General features: G+C 35.0%; 1 protein-coding gene across 8 annotated transcripts in view; it reads left to right on the top strand.

Moving 5' to 3' along the window:
• Positions 1-24,008, top strand: part of FAM135A (family with sequence similarity 135 member A) — a 126,916-nt gene that overhangs the window by 5,877 nt on the left and 97,031 nt on the right. For 7 of the 8 annotated variants that reach the window (XM_047733286.1, XM_047733284.1, XM_047733288.1 and 4 more), the window contains exons 2-4: positions 9,025-9,114; positions 10,583-10,685; positions 17,411-17,490. In XM_047733286.1, the coding sequence (XP_047589242.1) occupies positions 10,609-10,685; positions 17,411-17,490 (157 nt within the window). In that variant the 5' untranslated portion in view covers positions 9,025-9,114; positions 10,583-10,608. Of the gene's footprint in view, positions 1-9,024; positions 9,115-10,569; positions 10,686-17,410; positions 17,491-24,008 lie in introns of all 8 variants that reach the window. The other variant, XM_047733285.1, reaches the window with a different exon arrangement.

The following is a 24,008-nucleotide window of genomic DNA, read 5'->3' as shown; positions in this document are numbered from 1 at the left end:
CTATCATACTAACACAGTTATCCAGAGTGAACAAAGTTTTGTTTTGAGAATGCTTACTTCTTAGTCTAAGTGCCGGTTCTAAGATTAGTAATAATATATTTCTCTTTTATTTGACAACAACTGTTCAAAACCAAATTTTAAAGAAATTAGGAGAGAACAATGCCTTTAAAACTTCAGATTTCCTGTTTTTGGGTGTGGAATGTCAGAAATTTGAAGATTTCATAATTAGTAATACTAGTTACACGGAAATTAAATGTGGTTAATTTATCAAGTGTAATTTTTTCACTAGTGCTGCATTCTGATTTCAGTTGTAGGGGCATATTTATTTCATGACTTGAAGATCTTTCAGTCCATTCCTATAACAATTCAGGTGTAGACTTTTTAATTACGCAAGTTTTTAAATTTAGGCCATGTGGGCGCCTGGGTGGCTTAGTCGTTAAGCATCTGCCTTCAGCTCAGGTGGAATGAGCCACACATCAGGCTCCCTGCTCAGTGGGAAGCCTCCTTCCTCTCCCACTCTCCCTGCTTGTGTTCCCTCTCTCGCTATGCCTGTCTCTGTCAAATAAATAAAATCTTAAAAAAAAAAATTTAGGCCATGTAGTTTGGCACATTTGAGGGTTTTGTCCTTTTTCCATTATTTCCTGTGATCTTGCATACGTTATGTAAACTTTTTGCTCTTTAATTTCCTCACCTGTAAAGTGGAGTAATGATAGTTCTTTCAGATTTTTGTGAGAATTAAATGAAATAACATAGTTAAAACTACTAGTGTAATAGTAGGTACTCCAGAAAGTTCTGAATATTTATAATTGGTTTCAATTTGATACTGCTGTTTGGTCTATATTTTGATATCAATAGAGAAACATACAGGTTTTTAAAATATAGTTTGCCTATCAAGTTGTTCTCATTATCCTCCTTTCGGAAGGTCTCCTCTCTCTAAAAGAAGAATTTAGTACTCTATTCTCTTAAATATTTCTATAATTTGGGCATTATAGCATATGGCAGGCCATCAAGAATTGTGAGTCAGCAGTGGCAGCAAAAGTTTCTAGACCAGTGTTCTTCCTTAATTTACATGTCCTTTCTACTGTAATTATTCTGATAAGTTCATCTTCACTGTGAATCACTTTTTATAAAATGAGAGATGTCGATGATGCAAGTGTGTTGTGCGTGTGATAATTGTGAAGGCAAAAAGAAAGTTAAAAACTGTCCAAATGGTGGGATCTTCAGAATCAGGCAAGTGACAGGTGGCTTGGCCATTTTAGAGCAGGTTGTAATTCAGTGACCTAGCGTGTTTAGCCCCTGTAAGAGGGAGCTTACAGAGCTGGGCAGGGTGTCAGGACCTTGGCCAAATAAGAAGGGAAATGAATGTAAATCAAAAAATAAGAATATAGGGGCGCCTGGGTGGCTCTTAGTCAGTTAAGCATCTGCCTTTCGGTTCAGGTCATGATCCCAGGGTCTTGGGATCGAGCCTCTCATCGGGGTGCCCGCTTCTCTCTCTCCTCCTTGGCTCATGCTCTCTGTTACTATCTCTGTCTCTCTCTCAAGTAAATAAATAAAATCTTTAAAGAAAAAAAGAAATAGAAACATTGCTCAGATTTTTAGACTTGAACTACCCAATGGAGACTTAACTATCTCAGATGACCAGAATTACGAGATGGCAGGATTAAAGATGCAAGGATAATCCAGGTATCACTGGTTGATTGTTCTCAGTGTACTGCTGTATGGTCTGATTTGGTGAGGATTAGCTCCAAGGCTTTAAGGGCCTGAGCCTGTATGGATTGGAGTTCAGTTATGCCCTAAGTGAGTGGGACTCAGAAAAGGTGGCAGCTGAGCACCTCCCCTCCCCTAAGAGACCCATCTTCTACTCTTCTCAGTTTGCTATAGAACTTGACTGTTATAAGAATACTTTATTCACAAGGTGGTAAGAGTGACATTTTGAAGGCTTCTGGGGGTGCCCCTATTTTGAGTTTCCTACTTACTCATTAGGAGAAGGCTCAAGAAAATGGATACAAAACTGACTAGCTAGTATTAAATGGATTGAGGTAATCTCCTTCTTTGTTCCCATCATGTTCCTATATAACATACTTAAATTTAACTGTACATATAAGATACTATTTCCTCCATTGGTCCCAGATTCTAAATGTCAGTCTCTGTCCCCACATGTCTGTCATTGTGTGAACCTCTCATCCATTTGGGCTTAAATGTGATGTTCCTTCATTTGGTATCAGTTCCTGTATGTCTACCATAATTTGAGTTTCTCGGTGATGAATATGAACATATAAAGATGTGTATATTTTTTGTACAATGTGGCCCCAAAATGCAAGTTTACTGTGTTATCTAGTGTTCACTGAAGAAACTGATTTTTTTCCTAAACTTGGAAGACAAAGTGAATGTATTTTACTCATTGAGAAATGGTATATTGATTGCCAACATGGAGCCTTTCTAAAGGATTTTTAAGGCTAGGTTGGCCCATAGGTGATTTTTGCCTTTATGTAGTATCTTTAGTATCTTCTGCATAAGATTAGGCATCATTATTCAGACTGTTAGTATTATAAGCTCTGAACCCATTTGTGTCATGGCTGCTAACTTGGAAATAGAATTTAGAAGCTGGAGCTGTTTGGCTCTATAATTGGTAGAAGTGATCCCTTTATTCCTTGTTGGCAAAGGGAGTGTCTTAGAGTTCCCAATTCATTCAGCTCCTTCACTGTCTTCCTTAGGAGAAGAAAACATCCTCAGGGCATGTATTTTGGGTCCACAGTTTGAGTTAAGGCTATTAGGTTTTTTATTTCAGTGAGAGGATCTGATCATCCCCTGTGGTCTCCAGTTCATCTTTAGGAACCTCTAAGCTGAGCCTCTTAGTTTCAGATGTTTCCACATCCTTTTAGATTTCTGGTAACACTCATGAAGTCAGACTGAGTTCAAATTGGTTAGTGGTTAGCTGTTGTTCTAGGATTAGGTAGATGATGAAGGAGTATCTCCCACATTTTTCCAGATATCCATACCTGGACTCCCTTTTGTGGTCTCTCAACCAATCTGATTGGAGTGAACATGTCTCTAGTCTTAGAAACTATGCATGGTTTTTATGTATCTTGTGCTATTTCTGGGGCAGTTACTATACATTCCAGGAGTTAAAGAGATGGCTTGGTATTCTTAGACTAACATACACAATCAATAGATATATGTGTGTGTGATTTAAAACTTTCCAGTAGCTACATTTTAAAAAGTAAAAATAAATGGTAAAATTAATTTTTATAATTTATTTTACTTAACCCAACATATTGAAATTATTATTCAAGATGTGTTCAGTATAAAAAAATAATGATATTTATGTTCTTTTTCTGTACTGTCTTTGAAATCTAATGCTTAGAGTGTATCTCAGTTAGCGTTACTACATTTTTAACAGTTAAAGTAAAATATAGTCCTATCAAACAATAAAGTTATGTTCAATGAAAAAATATTTTTTTTGGATTTAAATATAAATTACTTTAATTTAAATATAAATTAAATTTATATTTAACTTGGATTTAAATATAAATTACTTCAAAATTAAAAATTCAGTTCCTCAGTCACACCAGTCACATTTTAACTGTTCAATAGCCACATGTGCCTAGTGGCCACTGTGTTAGAGCAGTTATAGAGGGCCAAGAATGTCTTTCAGAGTAATAGGTAACTTTGTTTCTTTGGAAGTAAGCTAACTTTTACTGAGGTATTACAAGGTGATGGTCAGATTATTCTCCCTGTCAGTATAAGTGACTTTTAGTATAAATTTCCCATTTAGTATCAGAATCACTTTCTGTTTGAGATTCCCTTTTGGCTTCTTTGGATTGGAGTTTGTTGTTTACTTGGCTAAATTCTCTCTTAGGGACCTAGGAAATGGCCCAAGAAGAAGCCCTTCTCAAATTATCCCATTTAGGCTACTTTGCTAGCTCCAGAAGAGCAGAAAGAACAATTTAGTTTCACTTTAAGTCAGTTTATTCCCATAGCTTCAAATGCTCAGGTTAAAGTGACAGATTCTAAGCCAGCAAGCAGACTATGTAGAAGAGCTGTGAAATCTATGGCTTGTTGTGGAGCAGAGTTCCTTACAGCGCAGTGTCCTGCAGGCACCCTCTGGGTAAAAGGAAAGAAGCCTTTTCTTCACCTTCTTTCATTCTTAAGAGAGGGCAGACAGGATTTTTCTGTTTCATGAAAAGTCCTTTCCCAAGGAGGATCTGAATGGCATAAGAATTTATGTGAGTGATTGCAAACTCTGAACACATTTGCCCTGTAAATGAATTTGATTTGAACTACACAGGTTTTATTTTGTTTTTGTTTATTTTTAACTAGTTGACAACATCTAAAGTTTAGAAGATTTCACCTTTAGGAAAAAAGTTTCCAATTTCTCTTTGAAAATTTAGAAGCCTCTGACAGTGCTGGGCCAACAAGAATTGGCTGTACCTGAGTGGCAGTTGCTCCCTGTGATGGGAAAAAGGGCAGTTTGTTTTATTTATTTTATTTTTTAAATATTTTATTTATTTATTTGACAGACAGAGAGACAGCGAGAGCAGAAACATAAGCAGGGGGAGTGGGAAAGGGAACGCAGTCTCCCTGCCAAGCAGTGAGCCCGATGTGGGGCTTAATCCCAGGACCCTGGGATCATGACCTGAGGGAAGGCAAATGCTTTATGACTGAGCCAGGAGGCGCCCCAAAAGATAAGTTTATGGAAAAAAAGAATCAGATCCACTTTGACCCTGAGAGTCCTCTGGTTTTTCTTGCCTTTCTCTTTCTGCCTGCTCTCCTTTTCCTTTAGTTCTTCTTTGGAATTTTTCTGCCAATACATAAACATAAAAATAATTGTTTTCTGTTTTTTGAGGGGGAATGAAAATCAGATTTATCAGCATCACACTGTATATATCTGTACATGTATTATATATTTCTACTTAGGGAATAATCAGTAAAAAGAGATGGACTTGAAGAAAATTAGACAGTAACAATAGAACAAAAAAGACAGCAGGGTACAAGAAGAAGAGCGAAAGAAGTTGCTAACAGACCTAGAAGATATGCTGGTAAAGGGATATTATTATAAATAAAAGTTTATTTTATTATAAAAGTTTATTCATGTATGTCTCTGTTTTCCATATATCAGTGTAATAATTCCTTTTTTCAGGTTGGTTGTATTTAAATAGAAAAATAGTAACAATTAATGCTTATGGAAGATTCAATGTTAATTTATTAAATCTTTGTTAAATGTTAAATTGAGTGTATACTGTGTGTCAGGCAGTGAGGATATAGCTATGAAGAGAGTACTCAGGATTCTTACCTTTATAAAGCTTACATGTGAATGGGGAAACATAATAAAAACTAAAAAAAAAAATCTTTAGTTTGTTAGATGGAGATAAGTGCTGAGGGCAAATATAAGAGAGGAAAGAGGGTGTGCACCCTGGACCCTACCAAGATGCAAGAACTCCACAATTGGGAGGGATGCCCAAAATATGGAGTTCTCTCTCAACATACTTTCATGATAAAAACTTCAATAAATTATTTATGGAGGAAAGGTACCTACACATAATAAAGGCCATATATGACAGACCCACAGCTAACATTGTACTCAGTGGTGAGAAGTTTAAAGGTTTTCCTTTAAAAAGATCACTACTGGGGCGCCTGGGTGGCTCAGTGGGTTAAGCCGCTGCCTTCAGCTCTGGTCATGATCCCAGGTCCTGGGTTCGAGCCCCACATCGGGCTTTCTGCTCAGCAGGGAGCCTGCTTCCTCCTCTCTCTCTCTGCCTGCTTCTCTGCGTACTTGTGATTTCTCTCTGTCAAATAAATAAATAAAATCTTTAAAAAAAATAAATAAAAATAAAAAATAAAAAGATCACTACTTTCACTCAACATAGTGCTGGAAGTATTAGCCATAGCAATTAGGCAAGAAAAAGAAGTGAAAGGTATCCCAATTGGAAAGAAGACTTAAAAATGTCACTATTGGCAGATGACATGATACTACATGTAGAAAACTCTTAAGACTCCAGTAAAAAACTATTACAGCTAGTAAATGAATTCTGTAAAGTTGTAAGATACAAAATCAATACACAGAAATCTGTTGTGTTTCTGTACACTACCAAGAAAACGATCCCATTTATGTTGCATCAAAAAAGAATAAAATTCCAGGCTCCTGGGTGGTGCAGCTGGTTAAGTGTCTAACTCTTGGTTTTGGCTTAGGTCATGATCTCAGGGTCATGGGATTGAGCTCTGAGTCAGGCTCTGTGCTCAGTACAGAGAGTGCTTGAGATTATCTCTCCTCTTCCTTCTGCTCCTCCTACGTGTGTGAGCACGCATGGTGCTCTCTCTCTCTCAATAAATAAATCTTTAAAAAAAAAAAAAAGTGTACCTGGGAGGCTCAGTCGGTTAAGTGTCTGCCCTTGGCTCAGGTCATGATTCTGAGGTCCTGGAATCAAGCCCCACACAACAGGGAGCCTGCTTCTTTCTCGCCCACTGCCCCTCCCCCCACTCGTATGCACGCGCGCTTTCTCTCAAATAAAATCTTAAAAATAAATAAATGTTAAAAAAGAATAAAATACTGGTGAATAAATTTAACCAAGGAGGTGAAAGATCTGTACTCTGAAAAATATAAGACATTTTTAGAAAGAAATTGAAGATGACACAAACAAATGGAAAGCTATATCATGCTCATGGATTAGAAGAATTATTACTGTTAAAATGTCCGTAGTACCCAAAGCAACCTATAGATTCACTGCCATCCCTGTCAAAATACCAATGATATTTTTCATGTTCGAACTAGAATAACCCTAAAACTTGTATGGAACAACAAAAGACCTGACACATCAAAGCAATCATAAGAAAGCTAGAGGTATCATGTGTCCTGATTTCAAACTATACTACAAAGTGATAGTAATCAAATCAGTATAGTCCTAGCACAAAACAGACACATAGATCAATGTAATGGGATAAAGAGCCCAGAAATAAACCCATCTTATAGGGTCAGATAGTCTGTGGCAAAGGAGGAAGAAATATACAGTGGGGAAAAGACAGTCTATTCAGTAAATGGTAGTGAGGAAACTGGACAGATACATGCAGAATAATGAAACATTTTGTTATACCACATTCAAAAATAATCCCAGATGGATTGAAGACTTCCAAAACACTTCTAGAAGAAAACATAGGCAGTAAGCTTTTTGACGGGCTTAACAATATTTTTTGGATATGTCTCCTCAGACAGTGGCGACAGTAGCAAAAATAAACAAGTGGCTACATCAAACTAAAAAGCTTTTGCACAATGAAGCAAACCATCAACTAAACAAAAAGACAGCCTACTGAATGGGAGAAGATACTTACAAATGATGTATCTGATAAGGGGTTGATATCCAAGATGTAGATGAAGTCATACAACGGGATAGCAAAACAAAACAGAAAAAAAAAAAAAAACAACCCTATTTTAAAAATGGACAGAAAAGCTTAATAGACATTTTTCCAAAGAAGACATACAGAGGGCCAACAGACACATAAACATATGCTCAACATTAGTTGTCATCAGGGAAGTGCAAATCAAAACCGTAATGAGCTGCCACCTCACAACAGTCAGAATGACTAGTATCAAAAAGACCAGAGATAACAGGTATTGAAGAGGAAGTGGAGAAAAGGAATCCCTTGTGCACTGTTGGTTGGAATGTAAATTGGTGCTATGGAGAACAGTATGGATGTCCATCAAAGCATTAAAAATAGAAATACTGTATGATCCAGTTACCCCACTTCTGGATATTGATCCAAAGAAAATGATGACACTAATTTCAAAAGATAAATGCATCCCTCTGTTCATTGTAGCATTATTTACAATAGCCAAGCCATGGAAACAATCCTATGTATCAGTTGATGAATGAATAAATAAGATGTGCTGTATAAGTACAATGGAATATTACTCAACCATAAAGAAGAATGAAATCTTGCTATTTACAGCAACTTGAATGGACCTAGAGGGTATTTTACTAAGTGAAATAAGTCGACAGAGAAACATAAATACCACATTATTTCACTTATCTATGGTATCTACAAAACAAAACAAATGAGCAAAACAGAAACAGACTCATAAATACAGAGAAAAGAAACTGGTGGTTGTCAGAGGGGATGGGGGTGAGGAAATGGGCAAAATAGAAGAGAATTGAGAGGTATAAACTCCCAGTGATGAAATAAATAAGTCACAGGGATGTAATGTTCAGCATAGGGAATATAGTCAATAACATTTTAAGTTTATATAGTGACAGATGGTAATCAAAACTACTGAAGTGATCATTTTGTAATGTTTAAAAATAGCATATCACTATGTTGTATACCTGAAACTAATATGTTAATGTATATCAGTTATAGATCAGTAAAAAATGAAATAGCAGTTATTTAAGCTGGTAAAGTCTATGTGTTTATGATGGAGAGAAGAAAAAGAATCTATGAAGAAGAGTGAATATGATCTTTATTCTAACATTTTTAGTATCTAAGGTAATTTTACCAAGGGGAAGAGATTTTTTTCTTTACACAATAAATTTGGAGTGCAAACAAAACTATCCATAGCATATCCAAACATTCTTTTTTGTCAATATAACTTAAATAGTTCAAGTGTGTGTGAGTGTGTGTACAGTTGCACACATGCACATTTCATATATATATATATATATAGCTCCAGAAATCACTTACCTCTACCCAAGGAGTTATTTTAAAATAGTAAGTTTTACATCTTAAAAATTAATTAACTTAGAATATTTTGAGTATTCATGAAAATTGTTTCTGAACCACTGAACTAAGAAAATACTCTTATTTTTGTCCTTTGAAATATACATCAGTGAATCTTTAACAAAGATATAATAGTTAATGTTGATATCAGTGAAACCGAATGAAAAATCTCTAAACTTATTTTGAGTAAGCTTTATGCAAGATATACATCTTTTAGATAAATTGAGATTGTTAAGTAATTAATGAAGCCTAAGTTTCCTTAAAATGGACTTCTTTATGTCTATTTTGTTTGAAATGTTATTTTTTTCTTTTTCATAGGGGGAACAATATATTTTCAATTAGGAACAGTAACTGGAAGTACAAGTTTGGTTATTTCATAATGTTAAAATGAAGCTTTAACCAGCAGAGGTAAGAATCTGTTATTTCTTTTGTATTTGTCAGTAGATCAGAATATTTGTTGAATTTCTATGTAGAACTATTTCAAAAACTATGAAAGGTCTGAGATTTTATCTTCTTGCAAGCTAACATGTTAGCCTGCTACAGTGCCATGGATGTGGGCAGAAGACATGAGACTCTTAGATTTAAGAAAAGGCTGATTTATACTCATAGTAGTAGCAGTAAGCTACAGGACCAGGCAACACCTGCATATCAGTAGGTTGTATTATAGGAGAGGAACCTTAAGCTAATGGGACCTGGATCTTTAAAATGGATAAAAAGTTTGCCTGACTTATGCCTCAGGAGGAGACTGTATCTATTAAAGGGACAATAAACAAATTTGCCCTTTGTTCCAGTATGAGACACTATCTCTGACTTCTAAGACAGTTTGCTGATCATGCATCCTTGAAAAATAGTCTGAAACAGAGGTAGTCAGGGTCTGCTTGCAAAGTATGTGGAAACACAGGACTCTAGAGAATTGTCCTTCAACACTTTCTTACTCTGAATTGTGTTTTAAAGCACATATTTTTGATAAAGATGATTGTTAGAGTACTTTTTTGAAATAGTGAAAAGATGGAAACTACTGAAATACCCAACAATAGAAGATGGTTTAAATTATAATATTCACAATGTGATAGTAAACAATTGAAAATAATGTTGTAAAAGTACATTTATTGACATAGATGCTCATCAAAAAATTAGATGAAATAAACATTATAAAATGTACATGTAGCTTGATCCCATTTTTATAGAAATTTTACAAAAGCACACACAGGTGAAGAATATATACCAAAGCATGTATTTCAATGGACAGAATCATGAATATTTTTATTTTTCCTTATCTGTATTTTTTTTAAAATCTCTTAAATGAATACTTTGGGCTTTTGTAATAAGGGGAATTTTTTTTTGAAATTTAAAAACAAATAGTAATTTAAGAAATTCACCTAGCAGAAAAAAACCTTAATGAATTTAAATGGGGATTAAAGAATACTAATTCTCTTTATGACCTTGGAGTTGCCTGGATGTACAGTGTAGAACCAGAAGAGAATAATTAGGTGACTTAATTTTTTTCTTTACTATTTTATCTGTGATATAGTCAAGCATTTCTTTTAGCAATTTGCTGTATTATTTATTATCACATAGATGTCACAAAGGGAAACAAATCTTTAGAAAATACATTCTATTAGAACAAATCTTAAATTATAGATTATTGCTATTTAGTAAGTATTTAATTGGTAAGTAAATGTAGTTGATTCTGGTGCTATTTAGTTGGGACAGGCTAAGTAAGGTGCACTGAATTAATTTGCTTCATTTTTATTTTCTGCCTACTTATCATACTTTGAAATATGTTTGAATATTAGTGTTTTTGTAAGTTGGCATTTTTGTCATTCTGTTTCTCATGATTTTTTTCCCCCGACTTTTACCAAGGTGCTGTTACCAGATTTGTCTTCTGAGTATAAATTGAAAATGACTGAAGTTCAAGCAATGGTAGAATTCTCTGTGGAGCTAAACAAGTTCTACAATGTGGATTTATTTCAGAGAGGGTATGTATTTTAATGTGAAAATTACATATTTTGCATAAGAAATGAGGTACAGTTTAATTACATACTTACATTCCAGCATATATAAGGGAAACAATGAGGTGTATTCAAATAATTATTTTCTTAGAGAAATTTTAGTTTTAAATAGATGTTTAAGAATTATTCAAGTGGATTTAATGATGATGCTAGATATATGTAATGTATGTTTATGAATTTGTACTGGGCATGGAGGGGACTTCTGTGAAAATGTGTAAGATCTCATTTTTGCTTGTAAAAGCTTGTAGTGTATAGGGAAAATAAAATATATGCACAAAACAGCTAAGTGGGAACGCAAAATGATAAGTCTTCAAGAAGTGTATATAGAAAGTGCTCTCGGAATCAGAACAGAGAGATATCTTTCTGGGTTAGTAATGTTAGGAAAGGCATTATGGAGAAATAGGATCAAAGTATGCTTAAGATTTGTATAGGCAAAAGGGGCACCTGGGTGGCTCAGTTGTTAAGTGTCTGCCTGCGGCTCAGGTCATGATCCCAAGCTCTGGGATAGAGCCCCACGTCAGGCTCCCTGCTCAGCAGGAAGCCGCCTTCTCCCTATCCCACTCCCCCTACTTGTGTTCCCTCTCTTGCTGTCTCTCTCTCTCTCTCTGTCAAATAAATAAATAAAATCTTAAAAAAAAAAAAAAAGACTTGTATAGGCAAAGGATAAAGTGGAAAACCCTTTTGGTAGTAGAGAGCGGCATGAATCAAGTCTTGGAAATAGGAATTAACATGTTTTTTAAAGAATATTTAGGAGATTGAATATTCTTCAGGAGAATTGCAGAAGAAAAGATAGTAGAAAGGAGAGGTTGTATTTGTGAAGGGCTCCTAATGCCTGGAGAAGAGTTGACTAGGGATTTGGGCAATCATCAGTGGTTTCCAAGTAAGAAAGAAATTATCACTATTAATACAAGAAGCCTTTACTAACATGATGAAGATTGTGATATAGGAGACTGATGGTTGTGTAGAAGAAATAGAAGCATAGGGAACAGTTCGGAGGAGTTTGCAGTAACACAGGTGCTTGAAGGTCTGCACTATGAGTCCTAGTAATGAAGCTGTGACTATCACTAGTATGGTGAGAGAGATTTTCTGTTTGGTTTTTATAGTTGTTTTATTTCTAGCTTGTCTTGGCTTTACCATCTTGTTAAAAAATAAAAGTGGCTGTGCACTGCTTTACTCCTCATGGTCTTTCACTCCTCAGCAGGACAGGCTGGGCTTGTTTTCATGGCAGAAACAGAAGTCAAAGAGCAGAAGATGCAGGGCTTCTTGAATTGGCACAATTACTTCCACTCAATTTTGTTGGCTAAGCAAGTTATAAGGCCAGTCCAGAAGTCTAGGCTGGTAGTTCTTAAGCCAGTAAAACTTACTTAAAAATTTTATGAGGTTCCTGTATGTCTGATACAGTTCATTCCAAGCTCTGAAAACTACACAATTGTCTTTTGAGACATGACTATTTTCTAGATATAATCACTACTATTTAGGGATCTGAATTCTGTGGGATCATACCCCTCAACTTCCTAAAAGCCCTTTTGTCAAACTGAGAATGTCTACTTAAACACCGCTCTAATTTCTCTAGAGATTTGAAGAAAGGGATTTATAGCCACTCCTTTGAAATTATGTTTGTCTGTGGCAGTGTTTTATTTTGAAAATCTTTAGGAAGACTGAAAATGAAAACCAGTTTTGTTTTCCAATGTAACAAGTCCTGGTCCATCTATATTCCCTCTAGATTCTATTTGCCAAATAACCAGTTCTTTCTTTAGCTCATCTCTTTCTGGCAGCCCTTTATTATTCTTAACAAGGAGTAACCAGTTGACATGTTCAGCGTTCTCCCTGGAAATCAACTTGCTAAAGTCCCAAAGTTTCTTAGATACATTGTCTAACTTCTTCTAAGTTACTGCTGACAGTGTATTTACCAAAAGTTTCATCACTGTATGAAATGGGTTACCATTTTTTAAGTCTCAATTTACTCATTTTTCTTGCCTAACTGTTACTGTTGCTTTGGTCCCAAATTCAGTGCCACATATTTTAAATTTTTGTTATGGTGCACACTATTTCTTGGTTACTGATTTCTGTGTTATTTATGTATTGTTGCAATAATGCAGCCAATAACAAACACAGAGCTTCAGTGGCATCACAACAATAAACATTTATTTTTTGCTCACAAGTCTGTCACACTCAACTGGCAAGTTGGCTGGGTGCTATCTATTCCAGAATGGCCTTACCTTGGTGGACTCAGCTCTGTTTTATGATCTCATCCTCCAGCTTATTCTCGCAGAGGAGCCTGGGTCCAAAGAGAAACAAACTATAAGAAGACCTTTTACAACCTAGGCTTGGAACTAGCATATTGTCATCTCTGCCACATTGTATTACCCAAAACAACATTTAAGGCCAGCCCAGATTTAAGGGTAGGGAACTAAACTCCACTTTTTATTGGAAGTCACATTGCAAGATGTGTGGACACCAGGATGGGTAAAAAAATACATTTTAAAAATCATTCTATAACTCACTTTAACATTTTTTATTTTTGTGTTATTAATTTCTGTGAGGCATTTTGGGGAAAAATAGTAGGATTTAATGACTAATTCCATATGGAGGATGAGACTGAAAAAGCATTAAAATAATGTATGTTGAAGTGTGAATATATGTGATATCTAAGATTACTTTGAAATGGCTCAGGGAAGAAAAAGTATAGATGAATCAAATATGGCAAAAATGGGTAATTTATTAAAATTGTTAAATGGGTAATTGTTAAAAATGGGTAGTGGGCATATGGGTTCATTGCTCTACCTTTTGCAAATTGGGTATTTTTAATGAAAAAATGTAAAAGATAATGTTGAAGTTTTAAATCTTATTGACTTACACAATATTAGTAATGTTGGAATAAATAAGGAGATTGAAGATTAGTTCATTTTGATATACTGAGTTTGATGTGAGATATCCAAGTGGAGATAATTCATAATTAATTGGAGGTTTGGAACTAGAGATAAAGATTAAGTGAATTATTCCATTTTCTTGTCAACCATCATAAACATAGTATGTCTAATTGCTGTTTTCATTAGTTTTCTCTTAATCTACAATCTGGTTTCCCCATCCATTGAAGATTTTTGAAGAATATAATTGTGTTTCTGATCTTTCGAATCTGATGGTTAGAGGATCATTGTTTTTAAATACATTGCTTGACTTTTTTTTTAAAGAATATTTTTGCTTTCTGAGGTATAATTGACATACAATATTATGTTAGTTTCAGGTGTACAACATAGCAATTTGACATTCGTCTACATTGCAAAATGATCACCACAATAAGTCTATTTATGATGTATCACCATACAAAGTTAATACCATATTATTGACTTTATTCCCCATCTTGTATTTACATCCCCATGACTTTTTATTTTTTTTTAAGGTTTTTATTTATTTGACAGAGAGAGAGCAAGTACAATCAGGGGGAGCAGCAGGCAGGAGAAGAGGGAGAAACAGGCTCTCCACTGAGCAGGGAGCCCAATGTATGGCTCCATCCCAGGACCCTGGGATCCTGACCTGAACCAAAGGCAGATGCTTAACCACTAAGCCACCCAGGCGCCTCATTTATTTACCTTTTAACTGGGAGTTTGTACTTCTTAATACCCTTCACCCATTTTGTTCTCCCCGCAACGTTCCTCCCCTCTGGCAACCATCGTCTGTTCTCTATATCTATGAGTCTAAGTTTTGTTTTGTTTGTTTTGTTTTTTAAATTCCGTATGTAAGTGAAATCATGCAGTATTTGTCTCTCACTCAATTCAATTAGCATAGTATCCTTCAGGTCCATCCATGTTATCACAAATGGCGAGATAATCACTTTTTTATGGCTGAATAGTATTCCATCGTATATATATCTTCTTTATTTATTCATCGATCAGTAGACACTTAGATGGTTTCCATATCTCAGCTATTGTAGATAATTCTAAAATGAACATAGAGGCGCATATACCTTTTTGAATTATTTTTTTCATGTTCTTCAGGCAGATACCCTGTAGTGGAATTGCTGGATCATATAGTAGTTCTATTTTTAATTTTTCCAGAAATCTCCATACAATTTTCCATAGTGGCTGCACCAGTTCTTACTCCCACTAACAGTGAACAAGGGTTCACTTTTCTCCACATGTTCAGCACTTATCTTTTGATATTTTGGTGATGGTCATTTTAACAGGTGTGGGGTGACCTTTCATTGTGGTTTTAACTTGCATTTCCCTGATGATTATTAATGTTGAGCATCTTTTTATGTACAGCTATATCTATATAGCTTCTTCGGAAAAATGTCTAGATCTTTTGCCCATTTTTTCTTAAAAGATTTTATTTATTTATTTGAGAGGAAAAGCATACAATTGGGAGGCAGAGGCAGAAGGAGGGGGAGAAACAGACTCCCCACTGAGCAGGGAGCCCCATGCAGGGCTCAATCCCGGGACCCAGAATCATGACCTGAGCTAAAGGCAGAGGCTTAAGCAACTGAGCCATCCAGGTACCCTTCTTTTGCCCATTTTTTAATCAGATTGTTTGTTTGGGTTTTGTTTTGTTTTATTTTTGTGGGGTTTTTTGTTTGTTTGTTTGTTTTGGTTTTGTTTTATTTTTGCTATTGAGTTGTAAGAGTTCTTTATAATAATTTTGGATATTAACCCCCTATCAGATATATGATTTTTAAATATTTTCTCTCACTTAGTAGGTTACCTTTTCATTTTGTTGATGGTTTCCTTTGCCGTGCAGAAAGTTTTTAGTTTTATGTAGTTGCAGTTGCTTATTATTGCTTTTTGTTGCCTTTCCTTTTGGTGTCATAGTTAAAAAAATCATCACCAAGACCTATGTCTAGGAGCTTATTGCACATGTTTTTTTGTTTTGTTTTGTTTTAAAAGATTTTATTTATTTATTTGACAAACAGAGATCACAAGCAGGCAGAGAGGCAGGCAGAGAGAGAGGAGGAAGCAGGCTCCCTGCCGAGCAGAGAGCCCGATGTGGGACTCGATCCCAGGACCCTGAGATCATGACCTGAGCCGAAGGCAGAGGCTTAACCCACTGAGCTAGCCAGGCGCCCACATGTTTTTTTCTATTTTACTTAATCTTTAGTTGGAATTCTCAGCATGGGAAGTTGAATAGCTCCTAGAAAGCTTTGTTCTCCTCTGGTTCCAGGGCTCCTGTGATTCCACTTTGATTTTTGGTTTTAGTCATCTCTTATTTTCCATCTGACCTTATCTTAATCTCAAATAATTACCTCTCCCTGTTTATGGAGTTTTGCCTTGTTTCTTTAAGGCCAAATTGTCACTTTCAAGGTTATAGATTTAATCGGCTAGCCTTTCATTCACTCCTCTTTAATTCTGGCTTTGTGACTTGACCATATGTTCTCTCCAATGCTATACTTTGTTATAAGTAATAGTAGTAATATAATTATGTATTTTAATCTTTATATTATTTATAAATTTGATAATTTAAATTACTACCTAGGAAATTATTAAATAAAAATAAACAAAATATTTAATTCCTTGTGTACATCTAAACTCATCCCGATTTGTTATCTTGATTTAGCTTTTAGTAATCCTGTGTGTCTTGTGTGTGTGTGTGTGTGTGTGTGTATAGATGTGTGTATCCTCTATTACTTAAACATACTTGCAGTATAATGTTAAAACACAAACCTAATGCTTACCTCAGATTATTTATTCTATATAAACTGTTATTACTAATGATTGGTTGAGTTCTATATATAGATATAAGTATTATAAAAGCCTGTAGAATAAATAAAGTATATAAACAAATAGCTCTGACCTTGAAAAAATGCCAAATTCTTTAAACCAAATACGTCTTTGTTTTGTAATTTATAGTATTAAGCCAGTTTTCAAAAACCATTTAAATCTATATTTTCTCAAAATTATAGTTAAGAATAGTTTATGTTTATTATGTTTTAAAAGAAAAAAATAACCAAATTAGGCCGTGAAAATCTTAGAAGTCTTATTATCCCTCTGGTTGCTATGACATTCTTTCATTTAAAGTAAGAAATACGAGGGCGCCTGGGTGGCTCAGTGGGTTAAGCCTCTGCCTTTGGCTCAGGTCGTGATCTCAGGGTCCTGGGATCGAGCCCCGCATTGGGCTCTCTGCTCGGCGGGGAGCCTGCTTTCCTCCCTCTCTCTGCCTGCCTCTCTGCCTACTTGTGATCTTTTTCTGTCAAATGGATGAATAAAATCTTAAAAAAAAAAAAAAAGTAAGAAATACGAATACATTTCTTTTGTTTTTCTCATTCACCTTTTTACTTGCTGGTTTCCCTTTGGGTCTTACTGAGTGCTGCTTATCTTTGACGTGGATATGATGTATTGTTTTTCACCAGTAATAAATATTATGGGAGGGGTGTCTGGGTGGCTCAGTTGTTAAGCAGCTGATTCTGGATTTCAGTTCATGTTGTGATCACAGAATCTTGGGATTGAGCCCGGCCTTGGCTCCATACTTACCACAGAGTCTGCTTGTCCCTCTCCCTCTACTCCTTCCCCTACTCATGCTCTCTCTTTTTCAAATAAATACATAAAATCTTTAAAATAAAAAAATAAATCTTTAAAAATATTATGGGACACTGATAGAAGCAGACCAAATTTGTTACTTAATATGTACAGATATATAGAAATTAGGGCTTGCATATTTTAAAATATATTTTGAAATGATTTTTTTGGTCTATTTTCCTTTAGTTTTTACCAGATACGTGCATCTATGAAAATTCCACCAAGAGTTCCCCACAGAGTAGAAGCCAGTTTGTTACATGCCGCAGGTAAGCCAAGGAATATTTTTAACTTTTAAGAAAAGTCTGAAGCAACATTATAATGGTAATAATAACTTTTAATTATTTTTATTTTTTTAATTACAAATATACTGACAAAGTATCATTATAATAAGAAATATATTTGAGGCCTCAGTAAAACAGGCTTGATTATAGGTTCCTTGTCTTTCTCTCAGATTTCTTATGATGAGCATATGAAAGAATGTATGTGAGATTTCCACAAAAACAAACATAAGTAGAGGTCATGTCAGTTACATCATGTAAGATGTAATTTTTAAAAATACACAGCGAATGTGGACATATAATTTGATATATGATTACAAAGGTGTTTTATTATAGTTTTATAGTATGCCTTTGAGAATATTTTTTTAGCCATATTTTTGGTCTGGGTTAACTACTCTAATTAAAAAACAAAATGCAGAAAGTACTTTTTTCTTGGCTTGGCATACATATTGAAGTGTAATTTATTGTCAGTTGGACTTTTGTAAGTCTACTTTCCATGAAACAGAGGTTAAAATAATTAATATTACAAGACAGATTTGGTCCTCCCTTTATGAACTTCCTTAATCTGGTAAACTAAATCCCTTGCCTATTTTATCTTCTAAAGCTGCCAGTTGAAAAAAATAGAAAGACTTTTTTTTTCTGGACTCCCTTTTTATTTTTTCAGCTTTATTGAGAAATAATTAACAAATAGGATTTTATGTATTTAAGTATACAATATGATTTGTTATATATACATTATGAAATAATTACCACAATCAAGATAATTAGCATATCCATCACCACACATAGTTCACTCTTTTGTGTGTGTGTCATGAAAACCCTTGAGATCTACTCTTCGAAAATTTAAGTATACAAGACTTTATTATTTATGTAGTCACCATGCTGTGCATTAGAGCTTATTCATAACTGAAAGTTTACACCATTTGACCTATATCTACCCATTTCTCTCACCCCCCCCAACCCCTGGCAAGCACAGTTCTGCTGTTTCTATGAAATCAAATTTTTTGTTTTGTTTTGTTTCATTTCCACATGTAAGTGATTCCATGCAGTATTTGTCTTTGTCTGACTTATCTCGCTTAGTGTAATGCCTTCCAGTTTCATCCATATCATTGCAGATGGCAAGATTTCCATCTTTATGGATGAATAAGATATCCCTCTCCCTGCCTACCTCTGTGTTTATGTGAGAGAGAGAGAGAGAGAGATATCACATTTTCTTAATCCACTCATATGCTGATAGATACTTTGGTTATTTCCATTATCTTGGATATTGTGAATAATGCTGCAGTGAACATGGTAGAGTAGATTTCTTTTCAAGATACTCACTCCTTTCTTTCAAATATATACCTGTGGGCTGGATCATTATGGTAGTTGTAATTGTAATTTCTTTAGGAACCTCCATACAGTTTTCCATAGTGGCTGAACCAATTTTCACTCCCACCGACAGTGCACAAGGGTTCTCTTTTCTCCATGCCTTCACGAGTACTTGTTATATTTTGACATTTTGAAAATAACAGTTCCAAAAGGTATGAGCTAATATCCTTTGTGTGTATATGTGTGTTTAAGATTTATTTATTTATTTATTTGAGAGAAAGTGCACATGCATGAGCAAGCCAGGGGAGGAATAGAAGAAGGAGAGAGAGAATCCCAAGCAGACTCCCTGCTGAGCTTGGAGCAGGCTTCAGGGCTCAATCTCCACAACCCTGAAATCATGATCTGAGCCCAATCAAGAGCCAGATGCTTAACTGATCAAGCCATTGAGGCACTCCATATTTGTGGTTTTGATTTACATTTTCCCTGGTGATTAGTGATATTGAGCACCTTTTTATATGGACCTCTCAGTCATCTGTATATCTTCTTTAGAAAAATATCTATTCAGGTCTTTTGCCAATTGTTTAATCAGATTGTTTTTTTGCTATTAAGCTATATGAGTTCTTTTTTGGGTATTAATCTCCTTAGATATATGTGATTTTCAAATATTTTTCCATGTTTGATAGGTTGTCTTTTAATTTTGTTGATGATTTCCTTTGCTCTGCAGTAGCTTTGTAGTTTGACATATCCTAATTGTTTATTTTTGCCTTTGCTTTTGGGGTCAAATCCAAAGAATTCTTTCCAAGACTAGTGTCAAGGACCTTTTCTCCTTTTTTCTTCTAGAAGTTTTACGGCTTTAGGTCTTAAATTTAAGTCTTAATCCAATTTGAGTTAATTTCTGTGAGTGATATAAGATAGGGGTGTAGTTTCATTCTTTTGCATGTGGATATCTAATTTTCTGAGCACCATTAAAAGGCTGTCCTTTCCCCATTATATGTTCTTGGTACATTGTTAAAGATTAGTTGATCATGTGTGTATAGGTTTATTTCTAGACTCTATTCTCTTCCATTGGTCTGTGTACCTGTTTTTATGTCATTATCATACTGTTTTGATTACTGTTGCCTTTTATTAGTAATATTATAGCCTTGAAATCAGGAAGTGTGATGTCTCTAACTTCGTTTATTTTTTCTTAAGATTACTATGGCTATTAAGAGTCTTTTGTGGTTTCATATGAATTTAGGATAGTTTCTTCTGTTTCTTTGAAAAATGCCATTGAAATTTTGATATAGATTGTATCGAATCCGTTGATCACATGGGGTAGTGTGGACATTTTAACAATATTAATTCTTCCAATCTAAGAACATAGGATATCTCTCCTTTTATTTGTGTCTCCTTTAATTTCTTTCATCAGTGTCATTGTTTTTAATGTACACATTTTTATCTCCTTGATTTAATTTATTCCTAAGTATTTTATTATTTTTGATTCTATTGAAAATGGAATTTCTCCCAGTTTTAAATAATTGAGTGATTTTACTCAATTATTTATTTATTTATTTAAATTTAAATAATTGAGTGATTTTACATTTATGAAATAAACATGCACAGAACAGCTACCTTTTATTTATTTTTTTATTGAAGTATAGTTGACGTATAATGTTATATTAGTTTCAGGTAAATAACACAGTGATGAGATTGCTTTCTTGGTTTCTCTTTTGAATAGTTCATTATTAGTATATAGACAAGTGACTGATTTTTTTTTTTTTTTGAAGATTTTATTTATGTATTTGACAGAGATCACAAGTAGGCAGAGAGGTAGGCAGAGAGAGAGGGGGTAGCAGGCTCCCTACTGAGCAGAGAGCCCGATGCAGGGCTTGATCCCAGGACCCTGAGATCATGACCTGAGCTGAAGGCAGAGGCTTCACCCACTGAGCCACTCAGGTGCCCAAGCAACTGATTTTTATATGTTGATTTTGTATCCTGCAACTTTATTGAGTTTGTTGATTAGTTCTAAGAACTTTTTGGTGGAGTCTTTAGATCATGTCATCTGCACACAGATAATTTTACTTCTTCCTTTCCTATTTGGATGCCTATAATTTCATTTTATTGCCAAATTGCTATTGCTAGGACTTCCAGTACTATGTTGAATAGAAGTGGTGAGAGTGGGCACCTTTGTTTCTAACTTCAGAGGAAAGATTTTAACTTTTCACCATTGGCTATTATGTTAGCTGTGGGCTGATCCTGTATAGCCTTTATTATGCTGAGGTACATTTCTTCTATACCTACTTATTGAAGTTTTTATCATGGAAGTATGTTGAATTTGGCCAAATGCTTTTTCTGCATCTACTGAAATGATCATATGACTTTTATCCTTCATTCTGTTAATATGATATATCATGCTTATTTGCATATATCAAATCATCCTTCCATCCCAGGGATAAATCTCTTGACCGTACTAAATGATCTCTTCAAAGTACTCTTGAATTTGGTTAGTATTTTGTAGAGGTTTTTACATCAGTGTTCATCAGGATATTGGCCAGTAATCTTTTCTTGTAGTGTATTTGTCTGGCTTCCATATGAGGGTAGTGCTGGCCTTTTTTTTTTTTTTTTTTTAATTTAATTTAATTTTTTTCAGTGGTCCAAAATTCATTGTTTATGCACCACACTCATTGCTCCATGCAGTATGTACCCTCCATAATACCCACAACCAGGCTCACTCCCCAACCCCACCCCACAAAACCCTCAGTCCACAGTCTCTCATGGTTTGTCTCCCCTTCCGATTCCCCCGCCTTTACTTTTCTTTTCCTTCTCCTAATGTTCTCCACATTATTCCTTATGTTCCACAAGTAAGTGAAACTATATGATAATTGACTCTCTCTGCTTGACTCATTTCACTCAGCATAATCTCCTCCAGTCCCCTCCATGTTGATATGAAAGTTGGGTATTCATCCTTCCTGATGGAGGCATAATACTCCATTGTATATCTGGACCACATCTTCTTTATCCATTCATCCATTGAAGGTCATCTTGGCTCTTTCCATAGTTTGGGTATTGTGGACATTGCTGCTATGAACATTGGGGTGCATATGGTCCTTCTTTTCACCACATCTGTGTCTTTGGGGTAAATACCCAGTAATGCAATTGCAGGGTCAAAGGGTAGCTCTATTTTTAATTTCTTAAGGAATCTCCACATTGTTTTCCAAAGTGGCTGCACCAACTTGCATTCCCATCAACACTGTAAGAGGGTTCCCCTTTCACCACATCCTCTCCAACACTTGCTGTTTACTGTCTTGTTGATTTTGGCCATTCTAACTGATACAGGGTGGTATCTCAAAGTGGTTTTGATTTGAATCTCCCTGATGGCTAGTGATGATGAACATTTTTTCATGTGTCTGTTTAGTGCTGGCTTTTTATTTTTTTATTTTTTTATTTGACAGACAGTTGGCAGAGAGGCGGGCAGGGAGAGAGAAAGGGAAGCAGTCTCCCTGCTGAGCCGAGAGCCCGATGCAGGGCTGGATCCCAGGACCCTGGGATCATGACCTGCGCCAAAGGCAGAGGCTTTTTAACCCACTGAGCCACCCAGGTGCCCTAGTGCTGGCCTTTTAAATTGAACTTGAAAGTGTTTCTTCCTGATCAGTTGTTGGGAAAAATTTGAGAAGGATTAGTATTTATTCATCTCTCAGTGTTTGGTAGAATTCACCAGTGAAGTCATCTGGTCTTGGACTTTTATTTGTTGGAAGATTTTTGATTACTGATTCAATCTCTTACTTACTGGTCTGTTCAGACTTTATTTCTTCATGATTCAGTCTTGGTTAAAAAAAAAAAAAAAGAAAGAAAGAAAGGAAATTATCCATTCTAGTGCAATTTATTGATTGATCTTATCCTTTGTATTTTTGTGGTATTAGTTGTAGTGTCTTTCATTTATAATTATATTTATTTAAATCATTTTTTTCACATTCTAGCTAAAGGTTTGTTGATTTTATCTTTTCAAAAAACCAATACTTGGTTTTGTTGATCATTTCTATTGTCTTTCTAGTCTCTATTTGATTTATTTCCACTCTGATCTTTTTTATTCCCTTCCTTCTGCTAACTTTGGGCTTAATTTATTCTTCTGGTAACTTGAGGTGTAAGGTTAAGTTGTTTGAGATCTTTCTAGGTTATCTGTATGACAAAAATATTACATGTAATTAATGTCATTTACAGAGTAACTTTTTTTTTTAACATTAGTATTTCAGAAATACCCAATTAGAGTACTTTCTTTTTAAGTGGTTTTTTCCTTGACACTAATTTTGGTCAGTTTTTAATTAGTTGTAAATCCAGATTTAGTCATTATTGCTATCTCAGCTTCTAATACTATTAACTTTGTGTTATTGACTGTGAAATGTCCATTGTCTGATAATTTATGAGTGTGTGGAAGGTGGCTCAGTGGGTTAAGCCTCTGCCTTTGGCTTAGGTCATGATTTCAGGGTCCTGGGATCGAGCCCTGCATCAGGCTCTCTGCTCAGCGGGAGACCTGCTTCCTCCCTCCCCCCGCCACGCCCCGCCTGCCTCTCTGCCTACTTGTGATCTCTGTCAAATAAATAAATAAATAAAAATCTTTCAAAAAAAAAAAAAGTTTTAAAAATAGTTTATAGCAGACACCAGTCATTAAAAGAGAAGCCTGGGTTTGGAGCAGTAAAATTCTACAATTTATGATTTTTAGTTTGTATGTGAAAACATTATTTATGTGTGTATTTTTATAGCATTGTATAAGAACATTTTTAAAAGGCTGCATAGTTTTTCAATAAATTATAAAAGCCAAAATGGAGAGCATAAGAACTAGATTTTGAACAGAAGAAAAAAAGTAGAATTTCTTTCATACTTTTTCAAATCAGCAAACTTGTCTGTCATGTCTAAAATGTAATACCTAATATAATTTCTCAAGATCTTTTTTATCCTAATGTTGTTTCAGTGTATTTTATGTTTTTCTAGAATATCTTATTTTTCTTATTTATGGTACACACTGATAGGTATGGATTTTTCCAAATTACCCTTAATAAATTATGAGATGTGTTACTTTCCCCATCCCAAAGCCAGTCCCAGCATGATTATCTTTTGTATCTGTGTAGTGTTCCACAGGGTCTTGTTTCATTCTCTGAACATCTCTATGATAATGTAAATTTGGTATTTCAGTTGTATTTCCTGCCAGTGTACCCCATAAT

Source organism: Lutra lutra, chromosome 6, assembly GCF_902655055.1.
Source record: "Lutra lutra chromosome 6, mLutLut1.2, whole genome shotgun sequence".
Lineage (NCBI taxonomy): Eukaryota > Metazoa > Chordata > Mammalia > Carnivora > Mustelidae > Lutra > Lutra lutra.
This window is presented reverse-complemented; position numbering and strand designations above follow the sequence as displayed.